Below are 19,879 nucleotides of genomic sequence, written 5' to 3'. Positions count from 1 at the left end.
AATGGCATTAAGTCAAAGTTTTTTGCTTTTGATGGCAGATGTTAACAGTGGACTGTTAGATCTTTCTGCCATTAACAGTTATCCTTTCATTCATTGCCTAAAGTACACTTAATTCAGTTTTGCAAAAAATGTCACTTTTGCTGTTATAGTTTTCACCCATTAAGCTGAATAATGGTTACTTCTGATTTCTTACTTTCTCCTGCATCATATTTTTGGATTTTGCTTACAGTCATCAGTAAATTCATTTAAGGAATAAAATGGATTTCTTCCAGTATTTTTGTGACTGTGTGTTTAAAGGCATTAATGTCCTTTATTTGGCTTATATTGCTTGGAAGGCAACTGAATATTTTTCTCATAATGACTTGTCCTGTGTTGAATTTACTCAGTTTCTCCAACAGTTTCTTGTTTCATTTTTCTTAAAATTACTTGTTACTAAGTGCACACAGTAAAACATTTTGAGTACTTCAATACTAAAAATTTTAACTAACTCCATAGTGCATAGCAGCCTAAATTTAATTTACTGCATATGCTATTTATGTGCTGTGTCCATATTCCCGTATCATAGAAGTGGAGACCCACAAATTTTACTCAAGGTACTTGCTCAGATTTGTTCTCCTTGATTTTTAGCACTAACTCAATATTGTTTGGTTGATTGATTTTAAAGCTCATGGTGGTTTTTTATTTTTATTATTATTCTAGATCCATCCCCTTAATTAAAACATTTGTGTCATCTGAAAATAGCAAGGATTTCTGTTGGATTTGGTAAAGGTGGTTATACACACGCATGAGATTGCACACACCAGGGACAGCAGTGGCCTTAGAACACTTCCCTGAAGCATTCTGTTTAGAATCTTCCCCGTGCCTGAGAGTAGTATTTATTATTCTCATCATCTAGAATTTCTACTTCTTGATATATGTTCATTAAGTAAGATTTTATCATATTGAATATATCTAAGGCACTGACCAAGAAAGTGAAGATGCTCTATGGATGATGTCAGTTGTGTTTTGAGTAGGAAATGGAGTGAGCAAATGGTCTGAGATCAAAGTGCAGCAGGGGAGTGCCATGCCTTGTCTCCACTGATGCTAGTAATGTGATAAAGGAGCAGTATGGACTTGAATTAAAAGCAGGGGGGGGGGGGGGGTTCACTGATGATGATGATGATATGACATGGGGAGATACAAATGAAGACCAAGAAGAATTAATATGTAGAACAGTCGCTTTGAGGAGTCTGTCAGTGAATCAAAGGCTCTACCTGTTATGAGAAGCAGACAAGGACAGCATGAGTTACAGCTTAATAGAAGACCCTAGGAGAATCTGCAACATTTCTCATATTTGGGCAGTATGACAGATTTTAAAAACTTAAGTTGAAGTGAAGTTATAAACTATACACATAGAACTGCCCAGTTTCAGTAAGTAAGGTGCCTCCTGTGGGACAACCAGATCTCACACAAGGCAAAATCAGCCCTCTTCAGTGTCTACTATGTTCCCATTCTGAACCACTCAGTGGAGACCTATACTCTGGCAAAGAGAGAATAGCTAAATCCAAGCTGACTCAAATGAAAAAGAATTAGGTAAGGAATGAAAGGAACAGAATGGTTGGAGATGTAAAACTTAGTGTACTGGAAAAAATCTGCCAATCTAGATAGAGACTGATTGAATAACAAATTGTTGTGTTTGTTATATTAGTGATAAAATTATACCTCAAAGTATGAATTTTATTACAATGTCTTAATTATGTGTGAAAATCTTGATTTTATTCTGCTAAAAATATGATAACTGATAGAGCCTCACTACTAGAAGATTGTATTACTCATTGTGTGATGACTTTTATTGCAAAATAATAATATCTTTGTCATTTATGCCTTATTTTAGTAGTTGAATGCATATCCCTGTACACATGTAATAATGAAATCTTTAGTACATTTTTCAGGAATTTAAATTAGTTAGAAGTACCGTTTGGTGATGCAACAATCATGTGCCATAAGTGTGCCACTATATTCACATTTCACATTTCAACATTCTTAAGTTGAATCTGCAGTCTTTTTTTTTTTTTTTTTTTTTTTTTTTTTTTTTTTTTTTTTTTTTTTTTTTTTAACAAAGTCTGATTTTTATTATTATTACTGTGCAAACTATTTATTTGCAATTAAGAATTAAGACAACGATGACAACAATGATGACGATAGTAAGCTGCCATTAATCACACCAAATAAAAGTATTGTGTAACCCATTCTGTATCCTTGTACATCACTCAATGACAACTCTTTCCCGTACACTACAGTGTCATCAGCAAAGAGTGGCAAATTGCTACTCACCGTGTCTGTCTGTCTGTCACAAGCAGGCACACCTCACGCCCCTCTGACCACAATCTTCAGCCACTCAGTCGTGTGTGTGTGTGTGTGTGTGTGTGTGTGTGTGTGTTTGCTTTTCTATCCAGAACAAAGCTTTCGCTGAAAGCTCAGCTTATGTAACAGTCTTTTCATTGTGCCTGTCTGCAAGTAATTGTTAACTTTACAGTGAGTAGCGACCTATGTATTTCATAATTGTTGAAGATCAGCAAACTCTTGTACCCTTAAATGAGTAATTGAAGCACAATAAAGTTAAATGCAACTGCCATAGTGATACCCTAAGGATGGTGGTTACAAATGAAATTGCTGAACTTTAATAACTTGTGTCAATTAAATTGTGAAAAGTCAAGAACCACAGAAAAAGAAGGTGGATGGGAAGTTTAGGAAGCCAACAGATGTGTTGCAAGTTAGAAAATGATGTGGTATGATAGAGAGTTGGAAGCAAACAACTGATACAAATATTGAGGGAGCAAAGATATCAGCAATAATCAGAAGTCTATTAAAAAGTGATATTGTGCCAAGAGGGAGATAGTGCGAAGAACAAAGAGGATAGAGTTCTTATTTCTGAATTACCATGCGTTAATATTATATCCTTGTAAAGTTTGTGGTGCTGGTTGCTTTCCTGCTACACAGAAACTGATGCTGTAGTAATGTATTATTGTATTGGTTCTGCAGGACACATTGATTTTTATCCAAATGGAGGGATGTGTCAGCCTGGATGTGTAAATGGGGAAGCTGTTGGATACAAATTTCCTGGAATCCTGTCTTTTCTGTGTAAGTGTAAATAAAATAATAATTTTTCTTCTTGCCTATAGAATTACACCATCTCATTGTGAGTGAGCATTTGTGAATGTGTGTGCAAGTGACCATTCCCCACTACTCGGCACCCCACTACAATGCCTGAGTGAGGTGTCCAGGTTGGGATGAGTTGTTGCATTGGGTAGGTCAGTTGAGAAGAATGAGGAAGAGCCAAGGGGAAAGAAATGGTAGGGATTAAGGAGTGAGGAACAGCAAGGAAAGTTTTCAGAGAAGCTGATGTTGAAGAGGTTGTAAACCAACCGCTTAAGTTTGTTACACTGGGCACAGCAGCGTGCTTAACCACTTGGTCAATCTTACAAAAGGCCACAGCTTGATAGAGGCCATTTGTATGGGTGGACAGTTGGCTAGTGGTTGCACCCATCTTAAATGCTATGCAGGAGTTGCATTGTAGTTGGTATGTGACATGAATAGTTTCAGATGTAACCCTATATCTGATGGGATGACATATAACAGTTTCAGGACTGAAATAATAAGAAGGTGGATCAGAAAGTAATGCCTCCTGTGTCATGAAAAATTTAATAATGAATGTATAACAGTCAAATTAATACAGATTGCAGCCTGAATTGTCATCTACACAATGGAATCATTCAAATAGCCACCACAGTTTTTTTTACACATTTGCTCCATCATGCATCATGCATCAAAACCAGTTTGGAGAAATTGAAGGTTTTCATTCTTGTTCCATGATTTGAAACCTTGATGCATGGAGAGAGTGTACAAGGGCACTGTAATGGGCATCATCAGTGAGCAGTGTTGGATGATGTACTCGTAGTTTAGTAGTGGAGAAACAAACAATGGGGATAAATTGTGCATTGTTGGCCAACATGTCATGGCTGCTAATCGAGGGCATGTTGATGAAGTGATCATGGAGACAGGCACATTAGAGTTCAAAATAAACAGCGAAAACCTGGGTTTTTTAAATCTTGGGTCAAGAAGCAGAATGCTAAGTTTTCCAGTTTTCCAAACCGATTTTGATGCCTGGGTTCAGTGATGGTGCAAATGTGTACAAATGCCTGGTGAATAAGTTGAAGAGTAGTGTTATGTAAAGGACAGTTCAGGCTATGATCTGTACTAATTCTGCTGCTATAATTATGCTCCTTACTAAATTTTTTATGATACAGAAGAAATTATGTTTTGACCCAACTTTGTGTTCAAAAAGTGTATGCACCAAACACACGTTTGCACCTGTATCTTTAACACAGATATTACCCTGTGGCAATGTTTTGGAATAGCATAGGGCTGGATACAATATTTAGTGTGTTGGAAAAATGGGGAAAGAGTTGGTGAGAATTTTGGTTAAGATACTTGTTTCAGGGCATCCTCAAAAACCACTGGCAGAAAATGTGGATTGTTTTATCTGTCTGGGGTGGTAATGGGTAGTATGAGCCATGCACCTTAGCAGATGGTTAGTAGGTGTGCTACAAGTGCTGTAAATATGTCAAGGGAAATCTGTTTTGGAATAGGTTTTCAGGATGTGATGGCCTTGGCAAGGCCTTCAGCGAAATAAGAAAGTGATTGCTAATCACTCTAGATGTGCCTTGCACAGCTGAATCCATTGTACAGAAGAGAACCTTTGATGTGAAAGAAGGCAGCTATCAAACTGGAGGTTAAGTCCCATAAGATTTCACACACATCAAACTGGAGGTAATTTTAATGATCTGTGTGTTTCATATGGACATTGGCTTTTCTACACAGAGGTGACAAGTCATAGGATACATCCTAATATTGTGTGGGACCTCCTTTGTGTGGTGTAGTTCAGCAACTCAACAGGTTTTTGAAGTCCCCTCCAGAAACATTGAGCCATGCTGCCTTTACAGTCATCCATAATTGTGAAAGTGTTGCCATTGCAGGATTTTGTGCATGAACTGACCTCTTGATTATGTCCCATTAATGTTCGATGGGATTCATGTTGGGCGATCTCAGTGGCCAAATCATTCACTTAAATTATCCTGAATGTTCTTCAAAGCAATTGCGAACAATTGTGGCCCGGTGCCATAGCACATTTTCATCCACAAAAATTCCAATGTTATTTGGGAACAGAATTCCAAATGGTCTCCGTGTAGCTGAACACAACCATTTCAATTCAATGATCAGTTCAGTTGGACCAGAGGACCAATTCCCTTCCATGTAATCACAGCTCGTACCATTATGGTGCCACCAGCAGGTTGCACAGTGCCTTGTTGACAACTCTGGTCCATGACTTCATGGGGTCCACACCACACATGGAACCTAACACAGCTATTCAAGCTGAAATTTGGAGCCATTTGATCACACCACGGTTTTCCAGTCAGCAGTGATACAACTGATATTGTCACAGGCCCAAGAGGGGCACTGCAGGCAATGTTGTGCTGTTAGCATTGGTTCTCTGCTGCCATAGCCCATTAATGCCATATTTCATTGCAGTGTCTTAATGGATACATTCGTCGTACATCTCACAACCATAACCATGTGTATCACCTGAGTACAAATGATAGCTTTGCAAATGCACTGCCTTTCTATGCCTCATGTCATCTGTATATGAACATATTGCTATCCCATGACTTTTGTCACCTCAGTGTATGCCTATTAGCAAGGTAAGGATTGATGTTAAGAAAGGATACTTGCTTAGATGAAGAGCACTAACTTCATACTTTTACCAATTTAGTTTGATTTATAAGTATACGTGTCTGTATAAGGTAATCTTTAATACTCTCACATCATCTGTGTTATCCACCCTCTCCCCTATATCTCAATGTGCAAAATGCTGATAACCTCTACAAGCTCAGCTCTCATTGGTGCAGTATTTCTACCCTATTCCATTGTTCAGTTTACTTTAATTCCACAGATTTTAAGGGATCATATGATCCAAAAATACTTGATCATGGAATGAGTGTGTGCATAACTAACAGAAAACTGATGAGAAATTTTAAAACAAAAAGCAGACTATAAGAAAAACCACAAACAAGATTTACAATAAATACACTAGTGTGCACATCTTAAGGATGAAAGTAACTTCCATGTGAAGCTTGATGATACTTGGACTATACATAGAAAGAACTGCTACAGTATAGTAGAGAAGATAACTGATAGAAATGGCACTTTTATTTGAAGACAATAATTACATAGAAGTCACTGTAATTTAAGATGGTCCCCTGGACACTGCAAAAGGCAGGACATGTTTCTTAACGAGGTGTGTGTCTACCACAGATGGCAATACATGGTCTGAAACATGCTCCCTTGCTGATCACAAAGTAGGTAGGTACTTCTTGTCACAGTGTCCTGTTCCTCCACCAGTGCAGTTGACAGCTAGTGGATGGTCATTAGTGTATGTGGATATGCTGCAATACATCTCCCCGGTGCATCCTACATGTGCTCAATGGGATTCAAATTGGGGAAATGGCAGGCCAATCCATTCACCGTAATTCTCTCATTCTGAGAGCTGTTCCACCTGCACTGTTTGATGTGGCTGCACAATGCCATCCATAAAAGTAAATTCAGGGCTCAATGCAACCCTGAAAAGATGCAAGTGGTGAAGGATTAGTGTCACAATAACAATGACTCATGAGTGTACCAAGTTTATACATTTGGTCAGTTTATCCATGCAACATTATACCTACCAACACCATACCACTTGGACCACTAAAATGATCATATTCAGTGATGTTCCTGGTTCAATCTTCCTGGTTCATTACATGTTCCCACCCTCACCTGTGAGGGTCTGTCCAGAATGACTACTCAGGCTGAATCTGCTTTTGTCCAAGAAGAGCATGTGACCCCATTGGTTCAGTCCCTTTGCTCATGGCACTTCCATATATAATGAAAACGATGTGTTATAGGGATGTCTTTTAACTACCTGGTGTTTATCACTTTTTTTGTGCTGTTAGCAGCATATTGAAAATGAAACCCACAGAATAGTGCACATTTTTCTGTATATGGCTAATGCAATGTTGTCTAAACCCAAATTGAACCATTCCCATCTAGTGTTCATTGAATGGGTGTGTGTATTACTTTCAAATGAATCAATATTAGTAACCAAAAATCCCATAGGGAGCATATACACATGGATGGCAGATAGAGGATTCAGAGATGCTTACACAATGGCTTCTGTGAAGTTTGTAAACTATAACCATGTATCATTCTGAGCACTCTTTCCTGGGTTAAGAATATTCATTATGAATGTGCATAATTGTGACACACAAGGATGCCATAGTGTGAAAGCATGGCCGGTTTAAGGCTACTGCAAGAAATGGTTGTAGGAGGTCCAGAGATTGAGAGGGCTTCCCCATGATCTGTCAGAATTTATCCTTACTTAACAGTCTGCTAAAAAAAATCTTCAAATTTAGATTTTTTTAATAAGCTGTATTAATCCTGATGTCAAGAGCACCTTCATTACTAGTTCTAATTTCTTTAAACCACCTTTGATGAATATCACATTAGTCTTCTTCCACATGAACTGAGAACAATACAGATTTCCATTGCTCTTCCAGTCGGCCACTGCCTTTGTGTCAATGTATGGTACTATGGGAGCCAGTGATGTGTTTTATACAAGTCTTGTCAGATGCCAAAATGTAAGGGTGACATGCTAAAAGAGCAGGTGTGGCAAAAGGATCCATTAAATAAACTTCTGAACTGAACTGACAGTATTCCTGTGAATGTACAGTGTGATGTGGAAGAATGTCATCTTACTAAAGCTTCATCCGTTGATAATGCTGAAGAGTTGTATGTTCCCTGCAAGCAAGGACTAGTGGCTGAGTAAACTGTTCTGCTGGCTGAAATAGCTTGTGATAATGTTATTGTGGAAGAAACCAGACCAGCTTAACATCACCAAGAAGAAAGAAAATCGTCTAAGGAAGGTAACGGCCTTAAGGTTGTCATTGATCTTGGAGATCTGGGACTCTGTTAGGATATTATACATGATGATTTTAGGGTAAGAGCAATTAAGGAAGGTGTGAAAGACATTAATGGAAAAAAATTAAAATTTCCTGTGTTTAGTGAGATCATGAGCTGTTTTACTGTTCCTCATTGCTTCTGTCATCTTTTGAATGTTGAAAAAGTTAAGTTAATGAGGCTTGTATATGCTGTCTATTGCTTTTTTTGTAAGTTGTTCAGTTTGAGTACTGGCTCTCTCACAAGAAATGGTTAAGAGACTGGCAAAGCCTGTCAGAAATTCTTGCTAACCATGAACTCTCCCACAACAGTATTATTGAAATGTTCAAGTGGAAAGAGCTTTCACAGAGAATTAAAAACTCAAAATCAATGGATCAGGCAACTCAAGGTCAAATTGATCAGGAAGAAAACAGATGGAGATCAGTTTTGTTATGCTTACATTTCATAGTGTTTCCTTCCCAAAAGCAATCTTCCATTAAAAGTTAACCATGAAATGTTAGGAAATCCAGGTAATGGAAACTTTTTAAGGTAGGTAAAATTAATGGCCTAGTTTGATCTCATATTAAATGATATTAATGATGATATTGTGTGCCTAAACCTGGGAGATTGGTCAAGTTCTTAAGTAAGGGCATACAAAATGGAATTGTTACCATAATTTCTGATGAGATTTAATCTATCATGCAGAATACCATTCTCAAAAATAAATATCATTCACTAATATTGCTCTGTGCACCAGCTTCAAGTCACAGGTAGCAATGCATCATTTAGGAGTGGTAGATGTGTTTTCGAAATTAGCTGCAATTGAGTTTTTGAAGCAAGTGACACTACTGGAAAGGGTCACAGGATTCTTTCTTCAGGTACTACAAAGCCTTGCAGATTGTTGGGGACAATATTAATCTTATAACAATGGAAGCAATGTGAAGTGCAAGAAGAATGGTACTCAAGCTTGTATCCTCAAAGAAAACCGAAGAGCTTATTAGTCTAATCCTTATGAACGATATTATTTCAAAGTTTATGAAGGATCACTGCTTTCTTACTATATATTACTGAAACTTATAATATCCACTATGTACTATTATGTTTTTTACAGTATCTGCAGCCAGTGATGTGACAACTCAGTTGCAGAAAGCAATCTGTAGCCATGGACGATCATATAAGCTCTTCACAGACAGTATACGTTTTCATAACTGTTCCTTCTGGGGTCGTAAGTGGAATTCATTGAGTGAAAGGTAAATAAAACGTGACAGGTGCACTTTAATAATTTGTAATATTATGGGTCAGGAGTTAAACTCTTGCATACATTTTGTCTTATGATAACTATATGGTGTATAGCTTTAGTCTGCTGTAAAGAGCACTGGACAAAGAGAGACTTCTTTCGTTATACTAGTGGAAACTGTACATTCCTGGAAAAGGAAAAAGAAATTTTAGCATTTTCTTTTGTGCTTTCAAAGTGCTGTTTTAAATTAACTATACTGAGGAAAACTGAGTAAACAATTCTCTCATTCAGATTCTGTCTATGCGTCTTCTATTGAGTTTTATGTCAGCATCCTTCACCCAGATCTCCTCCCCTTCCAAGGTGAGAATCAAATGCTTATGTTACCTAATATATGAAGATTTTTTACTATTGTATCAAGAATAATATTTTTCACTCTCATATGAATTAAAACTAGTTATTTTTTGCCACGTTGTAAAAAATACTTATCACTAGTGAGAGTAACTTGATTTAAACTTATCAAATCAAGATTGGCATGGCACACTAGGTGTACACGAGACAGATGCTACTGGCTGAAATATATCATTCTTATTCATATCAATGGAAAATTCAATATGGAATAACAATACAAACACTAGGATAGATTACTATTCTTCACATAGCTGGTACTGAACAGCAGTCAGACACATTAAATGGTAGCCTGTTAGATTCAACCATCAAAGTCCTTCATATGACTGAGAAAAACACACATATTCATATATATATTTTACCCACAGTCGTCTCTGGGTGATGGGCCACTGGGTCTGATGAGACAGTTTGTGATAGGAGAAACCCTTATTAATATTTAATGCAAGAGTTTGGTCAATATGTGTGTTACTAGTAAACTTCACATCTCCCCTCTTCTTAAACGTTTAGTTGATGCAATGACTTAAAGCACAGCACTACAGTTCTCATTGCCGCACAAAGTTCATAAGGAGTACCTTGTGCAAATAAATAGAACCATGACAGTATGTGCTTCATAATACACATTCATACAAAATAAAGCCAGTTCTAACTCTGAAAATAATTTTTCTACTCAAATTTACCAAAATGCACACTGTGTACAATGTTCATATTTATATCAAAGCAGTATCGTATTTTCCTATTAATCAAATGTTGTTTTTTTTTAATTCTTACCAATAAAATAGTGAAAAAATTTGTACGAAACAGGCTCTGTACAGAAATGGTGGCTGTCAAAAGAACAATGCGTGAAGCTTTCAAAGACTACTGTAGCAGAATCTGATCAAAAGACCACTCACAACATCCAAGGAAACCTGGTTGTATGCAAAGGCTGTCAGCAGTGCCAAATTTAGTATCCAGACACTCATGATTTCCACAGGAAATACAACATTCAAATGTTATTTTATAAAGGACCATTCAGGAGTACTGCCCCAGTTCAATTCTCCCACCACTGCAAAGGTGAGGGATAAAAATATTAGTGTTGTGGCACTCAGAATCACTAAAGTTAATGAAGGTGAATAAGAATGGTAGCAGAAGTGATCAACAAAGCTGATGTTCAGTATCTTTGACATCCATCAGTTGTACAATCCTGGAACATACTCTGAACTTAAACATAATTATGTATCTTGAACAGAATGCCTTCCTCCATGCCAGCCATTATGGATTGTGAAAAGGAGATCATGCACTTTTCTCACATGACAAACTGAAGGCCATGGGTCAAGGTAGTTGGATAGATTAATTCTATCTTGACTTCTAAAAGGCATTTGAGTCGGTGCCATACCAATGATTATTAACAAAATTACAGTTATATGTGATAACAAACTAAATTTGTGACTGAGTTAAGGATATCTTGGTACAGAGGATGTGTACGTTGTCTTGAATGGGACTTATCAACAAATACAGAAATAACTTCAGGAGTGTTCCTGGTAAGCATGTTGGGACTTTGGCTGCTCATGTTGTTTGTTTACAGTCTGACAGACAATATTATAATGACATTTGACTTCTTGTAGATTATGTAGTTACCTGTAAGGAATTAGTATTTTCAAAAAAAGTTGCACAAATATTCAGTCAGATCTTAACCATCATAAAAATACTCATATCAGATCACAAAAAAGGAAAATGTTCTCCTGATTAAGACTAACTGAAAAGTGATGTACCAATTGCCTTATTCTACCTTCCTCAGCAAGCTTAAAATTTTTTTCAGTGCTTTTGGCATGCACACACATTTGTGCTCTTTTTAACATGCAATTCACCTCTTACTCTCACAATCTCCCCTAACTGTGACTCACTCACACAAACTAGTCCCTCACTGTAAGTGGCTCATACCCATCCACTCCCACTTGCCCACTCTCACTCACTTGCTCGGAAAGATATAGGGGCTCATTTCTGCCATGTGCCGTTTGAGAGTGAAATAATAGAGAATTAGTGTGAAGGTGGTTTGATGAACCCTCTACTAGCCACTTAAGTGTAATTTGAGGAGTAGCCATGCAGATTTAGACTCATTCAGCCCAACTTGTTGGCAGTATCTCTTTGTGTCTCTCTGTCACTACCTTATTTCTCACAGCCACAGTATCATCCATTCTGTCCTACTACTACTGCTACTACTACTACTACTCTCTTTTCACTCTCACTGTCTCCCTTTTGCTCTCTCATACTGCTACTCACACATTCATCTCTTCCCACAACTACTCTCTCTTCTTGCTGATACACTCTCTCTCTTTCTCATTCTCATTGTCATTATCGTAAAACATCAAATGTATGTTTGTGCATCACCATGTGCATGTCATGTACAGTATTGATTCAGAGGACAATAAATAAATAAATAAACTGTCTCATTATCAATGGCTCTTGCTCACTTCCACTTTCTCCTTTCCTTTATTCCTCTTCCGCTGGCACTGTCTCCTTCACTTTCTCCCAGCACTGTTCTGTCACTGCCAACTGTGTTCCACTGCCACTGTGTTCCTCTCTTTCTCTCACACTGCCATTGTCTTTTTTTGCTCCTTCTACACCACCACCACCACCACCACCATCTGCTGTTGTCCAGTTTTTATTACTTTTCCTACTGCTAGTGTATCCTCTCTCAGCACAAAAAAGTGTGAATATCTTCACAAGCCAAAATATTTGGGAAAATTTTTAAAAGTGCTGAACATGGCAGAATGAGGCAGCTGGTACCCCACTTTTGTCACTTTTAAACTTTTTTGTGCCCTTATCAGAGCATTTTTCTGCTGGTTCGTTTTCTTCCCCGCCCAGGGCACGTCTCATATATGAAAAGAACTTTATGGGTCAGTAAAATTTTGCTAGATTACTTGGGTGAAATTGAAATAACACAAAACTGATTTTACACCTCAGACTGGATTTTAAATGCTCAAAAAATTTGCATGTGCTTCAGTACAATATGGTGTTCCCAGAACCCTTCTGATGTAATGGAGACACTCTACAGCAAACTTCAAACCTCTGTATCTCCGAAACAGATAAAGGTACCACGAAATTTTTCATGGTTGCTCAAGATCAGGATCTCAGGAATATATCATAAAAATGTCACCATTTGCTGTTCACAGCAATCTTGGAACCCATGGCTCAATTTTGGTACAAAAAATATAAAAAAAACTTCCCTCTCCCCCCCTTAAGGCCAACTGTAGACTACATCAAATGCAAAAAGAATAAACTGATTTGCTCCATTTACTCAAACCCAAGGAAGTGTATAATATTCTTATTTTGACCATGTACTGCTGTAGGTTAGCAACAGTAAGACATTCCTCCTGTTGGGTACATAAGTGGAACCCTAGGACAAGGACTCTCCAAAACACTTTACCCTACCTATCTATCAACAACAGAACCTGAGTTGAGTGAACAACACAAATCTAAATTATGATTAGGTTGGACCTTCATTAAGCAACTTTGCAGAGGTAATCAAGAGGAAATTCTTGAAATTGTCAAAGACTTGAAAAATTCATATAGTGCAGATATTTTTGATATGTCAAATAACGTACTGAAAGAAGTAATATATTTACGTTGTACTACATTAACATGCTCCATAAACTTGTCTCACCAAGGGTGCTTTTCCTAGTTCCCTGAAATTATCCAGTGTGACTCTGGCCTTTACGAAAGGAAGAAAACCTGAATCTGCAAACTACAGGCCAATTTCATTAATCCCATTAGTGAAAAAAATCATGTATAAACATGTTAAATACCACACAGTTTGATTTTAGGAAGGAATGGTTATGTACGCAAGCTATAGAACTCCTAGGTACACACATTTTATCAACATCTGAGGACAATGCATATGCAGAGGTAACCTTCTGTGGTTTAAGTATGGCCGTAGACTGTGTTGAACACCACGTTTTGCTTTAAAAACTTGAATACTATGGAATGTGTTGTAAGGGTAACTCCAATATGTGCAGTTCTGAAAGGCTGGCAGTGGAGTGAAGGACCCAGATGGCTCAGGTAGTAAAACAGCCATTGAAATAAAGTGTGGTGTTCAGCTGCATGTTGGGCCACAGAATGGTCTACTTTGCTCTTGGCCACAGTTTGGCGGTGGCCGTTCATCCTGGTGGGCAGCTGGTTGGTAGTCATACCAATATAAAAAGCTGTGCAACGATTACAGCATAGTTGGTAAATGACATGGCTGCCTTCACAGGTGGCCCTGTCCCTGATAGGGTAGGATAAACCTGTGACAGGACTGGAATAGGAAGTGATGGATGCGTGGATTGTGCAGGTTTTGCACCTGGGTCTTCCACAGGGATATGGTCCTTGTGGCAAGGGGTTAGGATTGGAAGTCATATGGGGATGGACTGGGATGTTGTGGAAGTTGGGTGGGTGACAGAACACCACTTTAGGAGGGGTGAGAAGTATCTCGGGTAGGATGTCCCTCATTTCAGAAAATAGATAACCAAAGCCCTGGTGATGTATGTGGTTCTGTTGTTCCAGACTGGGGTGGTACTGGATGATGAAGGTGACACTCCTTTTTGGCCTTTCTTTTGAGAGTGGTGGGAGGATTGGGGTTGTGAGGGGAAATGGCATGGGAGATCTGTTTGCGGCCTAGGCCTAGGGGATAGTGCTTGTCTGTGAAGTCCCTCAGCATACTGAGCAAGGGAATTTTTGCCACTGCAGATATGACGTCCCCAGGTAGCCAGGCTAAATGAGAGGGCTTTCTGGTGTGAAACAGATGCCAGTTGTCAAAATCAGGTACTATTGGTTGGTGAGTTTAATGTGGACAGAGGTGTGGATGGAACCGTCAGAGAAGAGGTCAACATCTGGGAAGGTGGCATGCTGGTTTGAGGAGGAACATGTGTGGTGGATGAGAGAGAAGGTGTTGAGGTTGTGAAGGAATGAAGATAGGGTGTCTTGGCCCTGCGGCCACATCATGAAGATATCATAAATGAATCTGAACCAGATAAGGACTTTGGTGTTTTTGGAGGTCTCCTCTAGATGGCCCATAAAAAGGTTGGCATAGGAGAATGACATGTGGGTGCCCATGGCTTTGCTACCGATCTGTTCATAAATCTTCCCTTCATATGGGAAGTAGTTGTGGGTTAGGATAAAGTTAGTAAGGTGTGTGAGGAATGAGGTAGTAGGTTTAGAGTCTGAAGGACATTGGGAAATGTATTGTTCTATAGCGGTAAGACAATGGGCATGGTGTTGGTGTATAGGGAGGTGGCATCAACAGTGACAAATAGGGATGCAGGAGGTAAAGGGGTGGGGATGATGGAGAGTCGGGGAAGGAAGTGGTTGTTGTCTTTGGTGTGGGAGGCTAGATCACAGGCAACTAGTTGGAAGTTTGGTCACTGAGTGCCGAAATTCTTTCAGTGGGGGCATAACAACCAGCAGCCACAACCTGAGGTAACATACTTTCCCCTCACCCTCCACCCAACAGTTTTCACCCCCTCTGTCCTATCATCTCCTCCCCATTTCATCTCCCACACTGTTTATTTGCAGCCCTCTGCCTGCCCATTTTTCCCTGCTCCTGTCCTTTTATGTTCCTTTTCCCCCCACATCCCTGACCCATAATCTCCTGATGCTTTGTCTGTTGGCAGTCTAGTCCCTGCACACTCCACTGGATAGCCTTCGTCTCGCTCCCTACTTGTACACTATTATCCCTTTTCCCCTTCCCCTTCCCCTTCCCCTTCCCCTTCCCCTTCCCCTTCCCCTTCCCCTTCCCCTTCCCCTTCCCCTTCCCGACTGCTGCTTGCATCAAACGTGATGATGTATTCTGGCCCGAGATGATGGAGTTGGTGGTTGTGTGTGCGTGAGGTGTGCTTGCTGTGTGTGTGTGTGTGTGTGTGTGTGTGTGTGTGTGTGTGTGTGTGTACTGATGAAGGCTGTGGCTGAATTGTGGTAAATAGCAATCTGTCTTCCTTACATTGTTGACATCATACCTCAGTAGCAACAGTAAGCAGATGATGACTTGAGGTGGGGACACACACACACACACACACACACACACACACACACACACACACACACACAGAGAGAGAGAGAGAGAGAGAGAGAGAGAGAGAGAGAGAGAGAGAGAGAGGAATTGTGGTAAAGAAAGTGCAAAATCGTGGTTCAATGAAATGGTTTGTTATTAAATGTAAACAAGGTGCAGATATGTGGCTGAACATGTAACAGTTAGGTGTCACCTTTGAACGCATATGGACAGTGTACTTTGCCTTTTTTCAATCTATTTTAAAACACAGGTTAATACTCTGGGGAAACAGCAAAAATGTAAATGAAATTCTTGTAATTCAGGAGGCAATTAGAGCAGATAGCAGAATTCATTTAAGCCTTAGTTCACTAACTACAATATTTTTACCATTATTAATTTACAGGGTGTTTCAAAAATGACCGGTATATTTGAAACGGCAATAAAAACTAAACGAGCAGCGATAGAAATACACCGTTTGTTGCAATATGCTTGGGACAACAGTACATTTTCAGGCGGACAAACTTTCGAAATTACAGTAGTTACAATTTTTCAACAACAGATGGCGCTGCAAGTGATGTGAAAGATATACACTCCTGGAAATGGAAAAAAGAACACATTGACACCGGTGTGTCAGACCCACCATACTTGCTCCGGACACTGCGAGAGGGCTGTACAAGCAATGATCACACGCACGGCATAGCGGACACACCAGGAACCGCGGTGTTGGCCGTCGAATGGCGCTAGCTGTGCAGCATTTGTGCACCGCCGCCGTCAGTGTCAGCCAGTTTGCCGTGGCATACGGAGCTCCATTGCAGTCTTTAACACTGGTAGCATGCCGCGACAGCGTGGACGTGAACCGTATGTGCAGTTGACGGACTTTGAGCGAGGGCGTATAGTGGGCATGCAGGAAGCCGGGTGGACGTACTGCCGAATTGCTCAACACGTGGGGCGTGAGGTCTCCACAGTACATCGATGTTGTCGCCAGTGGTCGGCGGAAGGTGCACGTGCCCGTCGACCTGGGACCGGACCGCAGCGATGCACGGATGCACGCCAAGACCGTAGGATCCTACGCAGTGCCGTAGGGGACCGCACCGCCACTTCCCAGCAAATTAGGGACACTGTTGCTCCTGGGGTATCGGCGAGGACCATTCGCAACCGTCTCCATGAAGCTGGGCTACGGTCCGGCACACCGTTAGGCCGTCTTCCGCTCACGCCCCAACATCGTGCAGCCCGCCTCCAGTGGTGTCGCGACAGGCATGAATGGAGGGACGAATGGAGACGTGTCGTCTTCAGCGATGAGAGTCGCTTCTGCCTTGGCGCCAATGATGGTCGTATGCGTGTTTGGCGCCGTGCAGGTGAGCGCCACAATCAGGACTGCATACGACCGAGGCACACAGGGTCAACACCCGGCATCATGGTGTGGGGAGCGATCTCCTACACTGGCCGTACACCACTGGTGATCGTCGAGGGGACACTGAATAGTGCACGGTACATCCAAACCGTCATCGAACCCATCTTTCTACCATTCCTAGACCGGCAAGGGAACTTGCTGTTCCAACAGGACAATGCACGTCCGCATGTATCCCGTGCCACCCAACGTGCTCTAGAAGGTGTAAGTCAACTACCCTGGCCAGCAAGATCTCCGGATCTGTCCCCCATTGAGCATGTTTGGGACTGGATGAAGCGTCGTCTCACGCGGTCTGCACGTCCAGCACGAACGCTGGTCCAACTGAGGCGCCAGGTGGAAATGGCATGGCAAGCCGTTCCACAGGACTACATCCAGCATCTCTACGATCGTCTCCATGGGAGAATAGCAGCCTGCATTGCTGCGAAAGGTGGATATACACTGTACTAGTGCCGACATTGTGCATGCTCTGTTGCCTGTGTCTATGTGCCTGTGGTTCTGTCAGTGTGATCTTGTGATGTATCTGACCCCAGGAATGTGTCAATAAAGTTTCCCCTTCCTGGGACAATGAATTCACGGTGTTCTTATTTCAATTTCCAGGAGTGTAGAAGAAACCGCAGTCTGTGGGTGCGCCATTCTGTGCGTTGTCTTTCTGCTGTAAGCGTGTGCTGTTCACAACGTGCAAGTGTGCTCTAGACAACATGGTTTATTCCTTAGAACAGAGGATTTTTCTGGGGTTGGAATTCCACCGCCTAGAACACAGTGTTGTTGCAACAAGACGAAGTTTTCAACGGAGGTTTAATGTAACCAAAGGACCGAAAAGCGATACAATAAAGGATCTGTTTGAAAAATTTCAACGGACTGGGAACGTGATGGATGATGGATGAACGTGCTGGAAAGGTAGGGCGACCGCGTACGGCAACCACAGAGGGCAACGCGCAGCTAGTGCAGCAGGTGATCCAACAGCGGTCTCGGGTTTCCGTTCGCCGTGTTGCAGCTGCGGTCCAAATGACGCCAACGTCCATGTATCGTCTCATGCGCCAGAGTTTACACCTCTATCCATACAAAATTCAAACGCGGCAACCCCTCAGCGCCGCTACCATTGCTGCACGAGAGACATTCGCTAACGTTATAGTGTACAGGATTGATGACGGCGATATGCATGTGGGCAGCATTTGGTTTACTGACGAAGCTTATTTTTACCTGGACGGCTTCGTCAATAAACAGAACTGGCGCATATGGGGAACCGAAAAGCCCCATGTTGCAGTCCCATCGTCCCTGCATCCTCAAAAAGTACTGGTCTTGGCCGCCATTTCTTCCAAAGGAATCATTGGCCCATTTTTCAGATCCGAAACGATTACTGCATCACGCTATCTGGACATTCTTCGTGAATTTGTGGCGGTACAAACTGCCTTAGACGACACTGCGAACACCTCATGGTTTATGCAAGACGGTGCCCGGCCACATCGCATGGCCGACGTCTTTAATTTCCTGAATGAATATTTCGATGATCGTGTGATTGCTTTGGGCTATCCAAAACATACAGGAGGCAGCGTGGATTGGCCTCCCTATTCGCCAGACATGAACCCCTGTGACTTCCTTCTGTGGGGACACTTGAAAGACCAGGTGTACCACCAGAATCCAGAAACAATTGAACAGCTGAAGCAGTACATCTCATCTGCATGTGAAGCCATTCCGCCAGACACGTTGTCAAAGGTTTCGGGTAATTTCATTCAGAGACTACGCCATATTATTGCTACGCATGGTGGATATGTGGAAAATATCGTACTATAGAGTTTCCCAGACTGCAGCGCCATCTGTTGTTGACAATTGTAACTACTGTAATTTCGAAAGTTTGTCTGCCTGAAAATGTACTGTTGTCCCAAGCATATTGCAACAAACGGTGTATTTCTATCGCTGCTCATTTAGTTTTTATTACCGTTTCAAATATACCAGTCATTTTTTAAACACCTCGTATATATTTTAGAGACTGATAATTAAACATTTGCTGAACTACCAAATTTAAATGCAACAAATCAAAGACATGTTTATAATACAAGAACTAATACTGCTCTGTTTTTTCTGCAAACAATAGTCACCTGTAAATGGCAATCAGAATAAATAACAAACATTGTAAACATGTCTCAAGCATGCTAGTCCCTTAAAGAAAAGCTGCACAGCTTCTTGTCAGCCGACCGATTTTAATCTTTAGAAGAATTTTCAGAAATGCTAAACACAGTAATGTAAATACGCACTTTGTAATGTTAATAAGTAAATGTACTGATGAAGCCTATTGTGTGTACAAATGCTGAATGAATAATAAATAATCTGAATCTAAACCTGGATGAATTATATTTTTATGCATGGCATTTTGGAATATATTAGATAGCTCATTCTGTCACTTGCATACAGATAAGGTTCCATAGTGTTGTAGAACTGTCAACTTGTGTTGAAAGCACATAAATGTAGAATTGTGCATTTTACAAAACACAATTTGTATTAGCCTCTAAATACAGTATTAACAAGGGTACAGCAAGAATCAGTAAGCTCATACAAATACAAGGTGTAAGAGTTTGTGGGGACATGAAGTAGAATCAATATGTAGGTTTGGTTGTAGATATACCACTTAATAGACTTTGTATTTTTCTAGTATCCTACCAATAAAACAATCATCCACAGAGGAGATTGATTATCAAACTCTTGTTTGACCTATACTGGAATATTACTCAAATGTTTGGGACCCAGACTAAATAGGACTAAAGGGGATAATGAATGTTTACAGGTAATTACAAATGGGGACAAGTTTGTTTGGCCCATTGGAGTA

General features: G+C 40.5%; 1 protein-coding gene across 1 annotated transcript in view; it reads left to right on the top strand.

Moving 5' to 3' along the window:
• The window catches only part of LOC124776795 (pancreatic triacylglycerol lipase-like), a 161,505-nt gene that overhangs the window by 131,902 nt on the left and 9,724 nt on the right, over positions 1 to 19,879 (top strand). The window contains exons 9-10 of the mRNA XM_047251935.1: positions 3,022 to 3,120; positions 9,122 to 9,260. Of these exons, the coding sequence (XP_047107891.1) occupies positions 3,022 to 3,120; positions 9,122 to 9,260 (238 nt within the window). The remainder of the gene's footprint in view (positions 1 to 3,021; positions 3,121 to 9,121; positions 9,261 to 19,879) is intronic.

The sequence above is a fragment of the Schistocerca piceifrons genome, chromosome 2 (assembly GCF_021461385.2).
Source record: "Schistocerca piceifrons isolate TAMUIC-IGC-003096 chromosome 2, iqSchPice1.1, whole genome shotgun sequence".
NCBI classification, from domain to species: domain Eukaryota; kingdom Metazoa; phylum Arthropoda; class Insecta; order Orthoptera; family Acrididae; genus Schistocerca; species Schistocerca piceifrons.
This window is presented reverse-complemented; position numbering and strand designations above follow the sequence as displayed.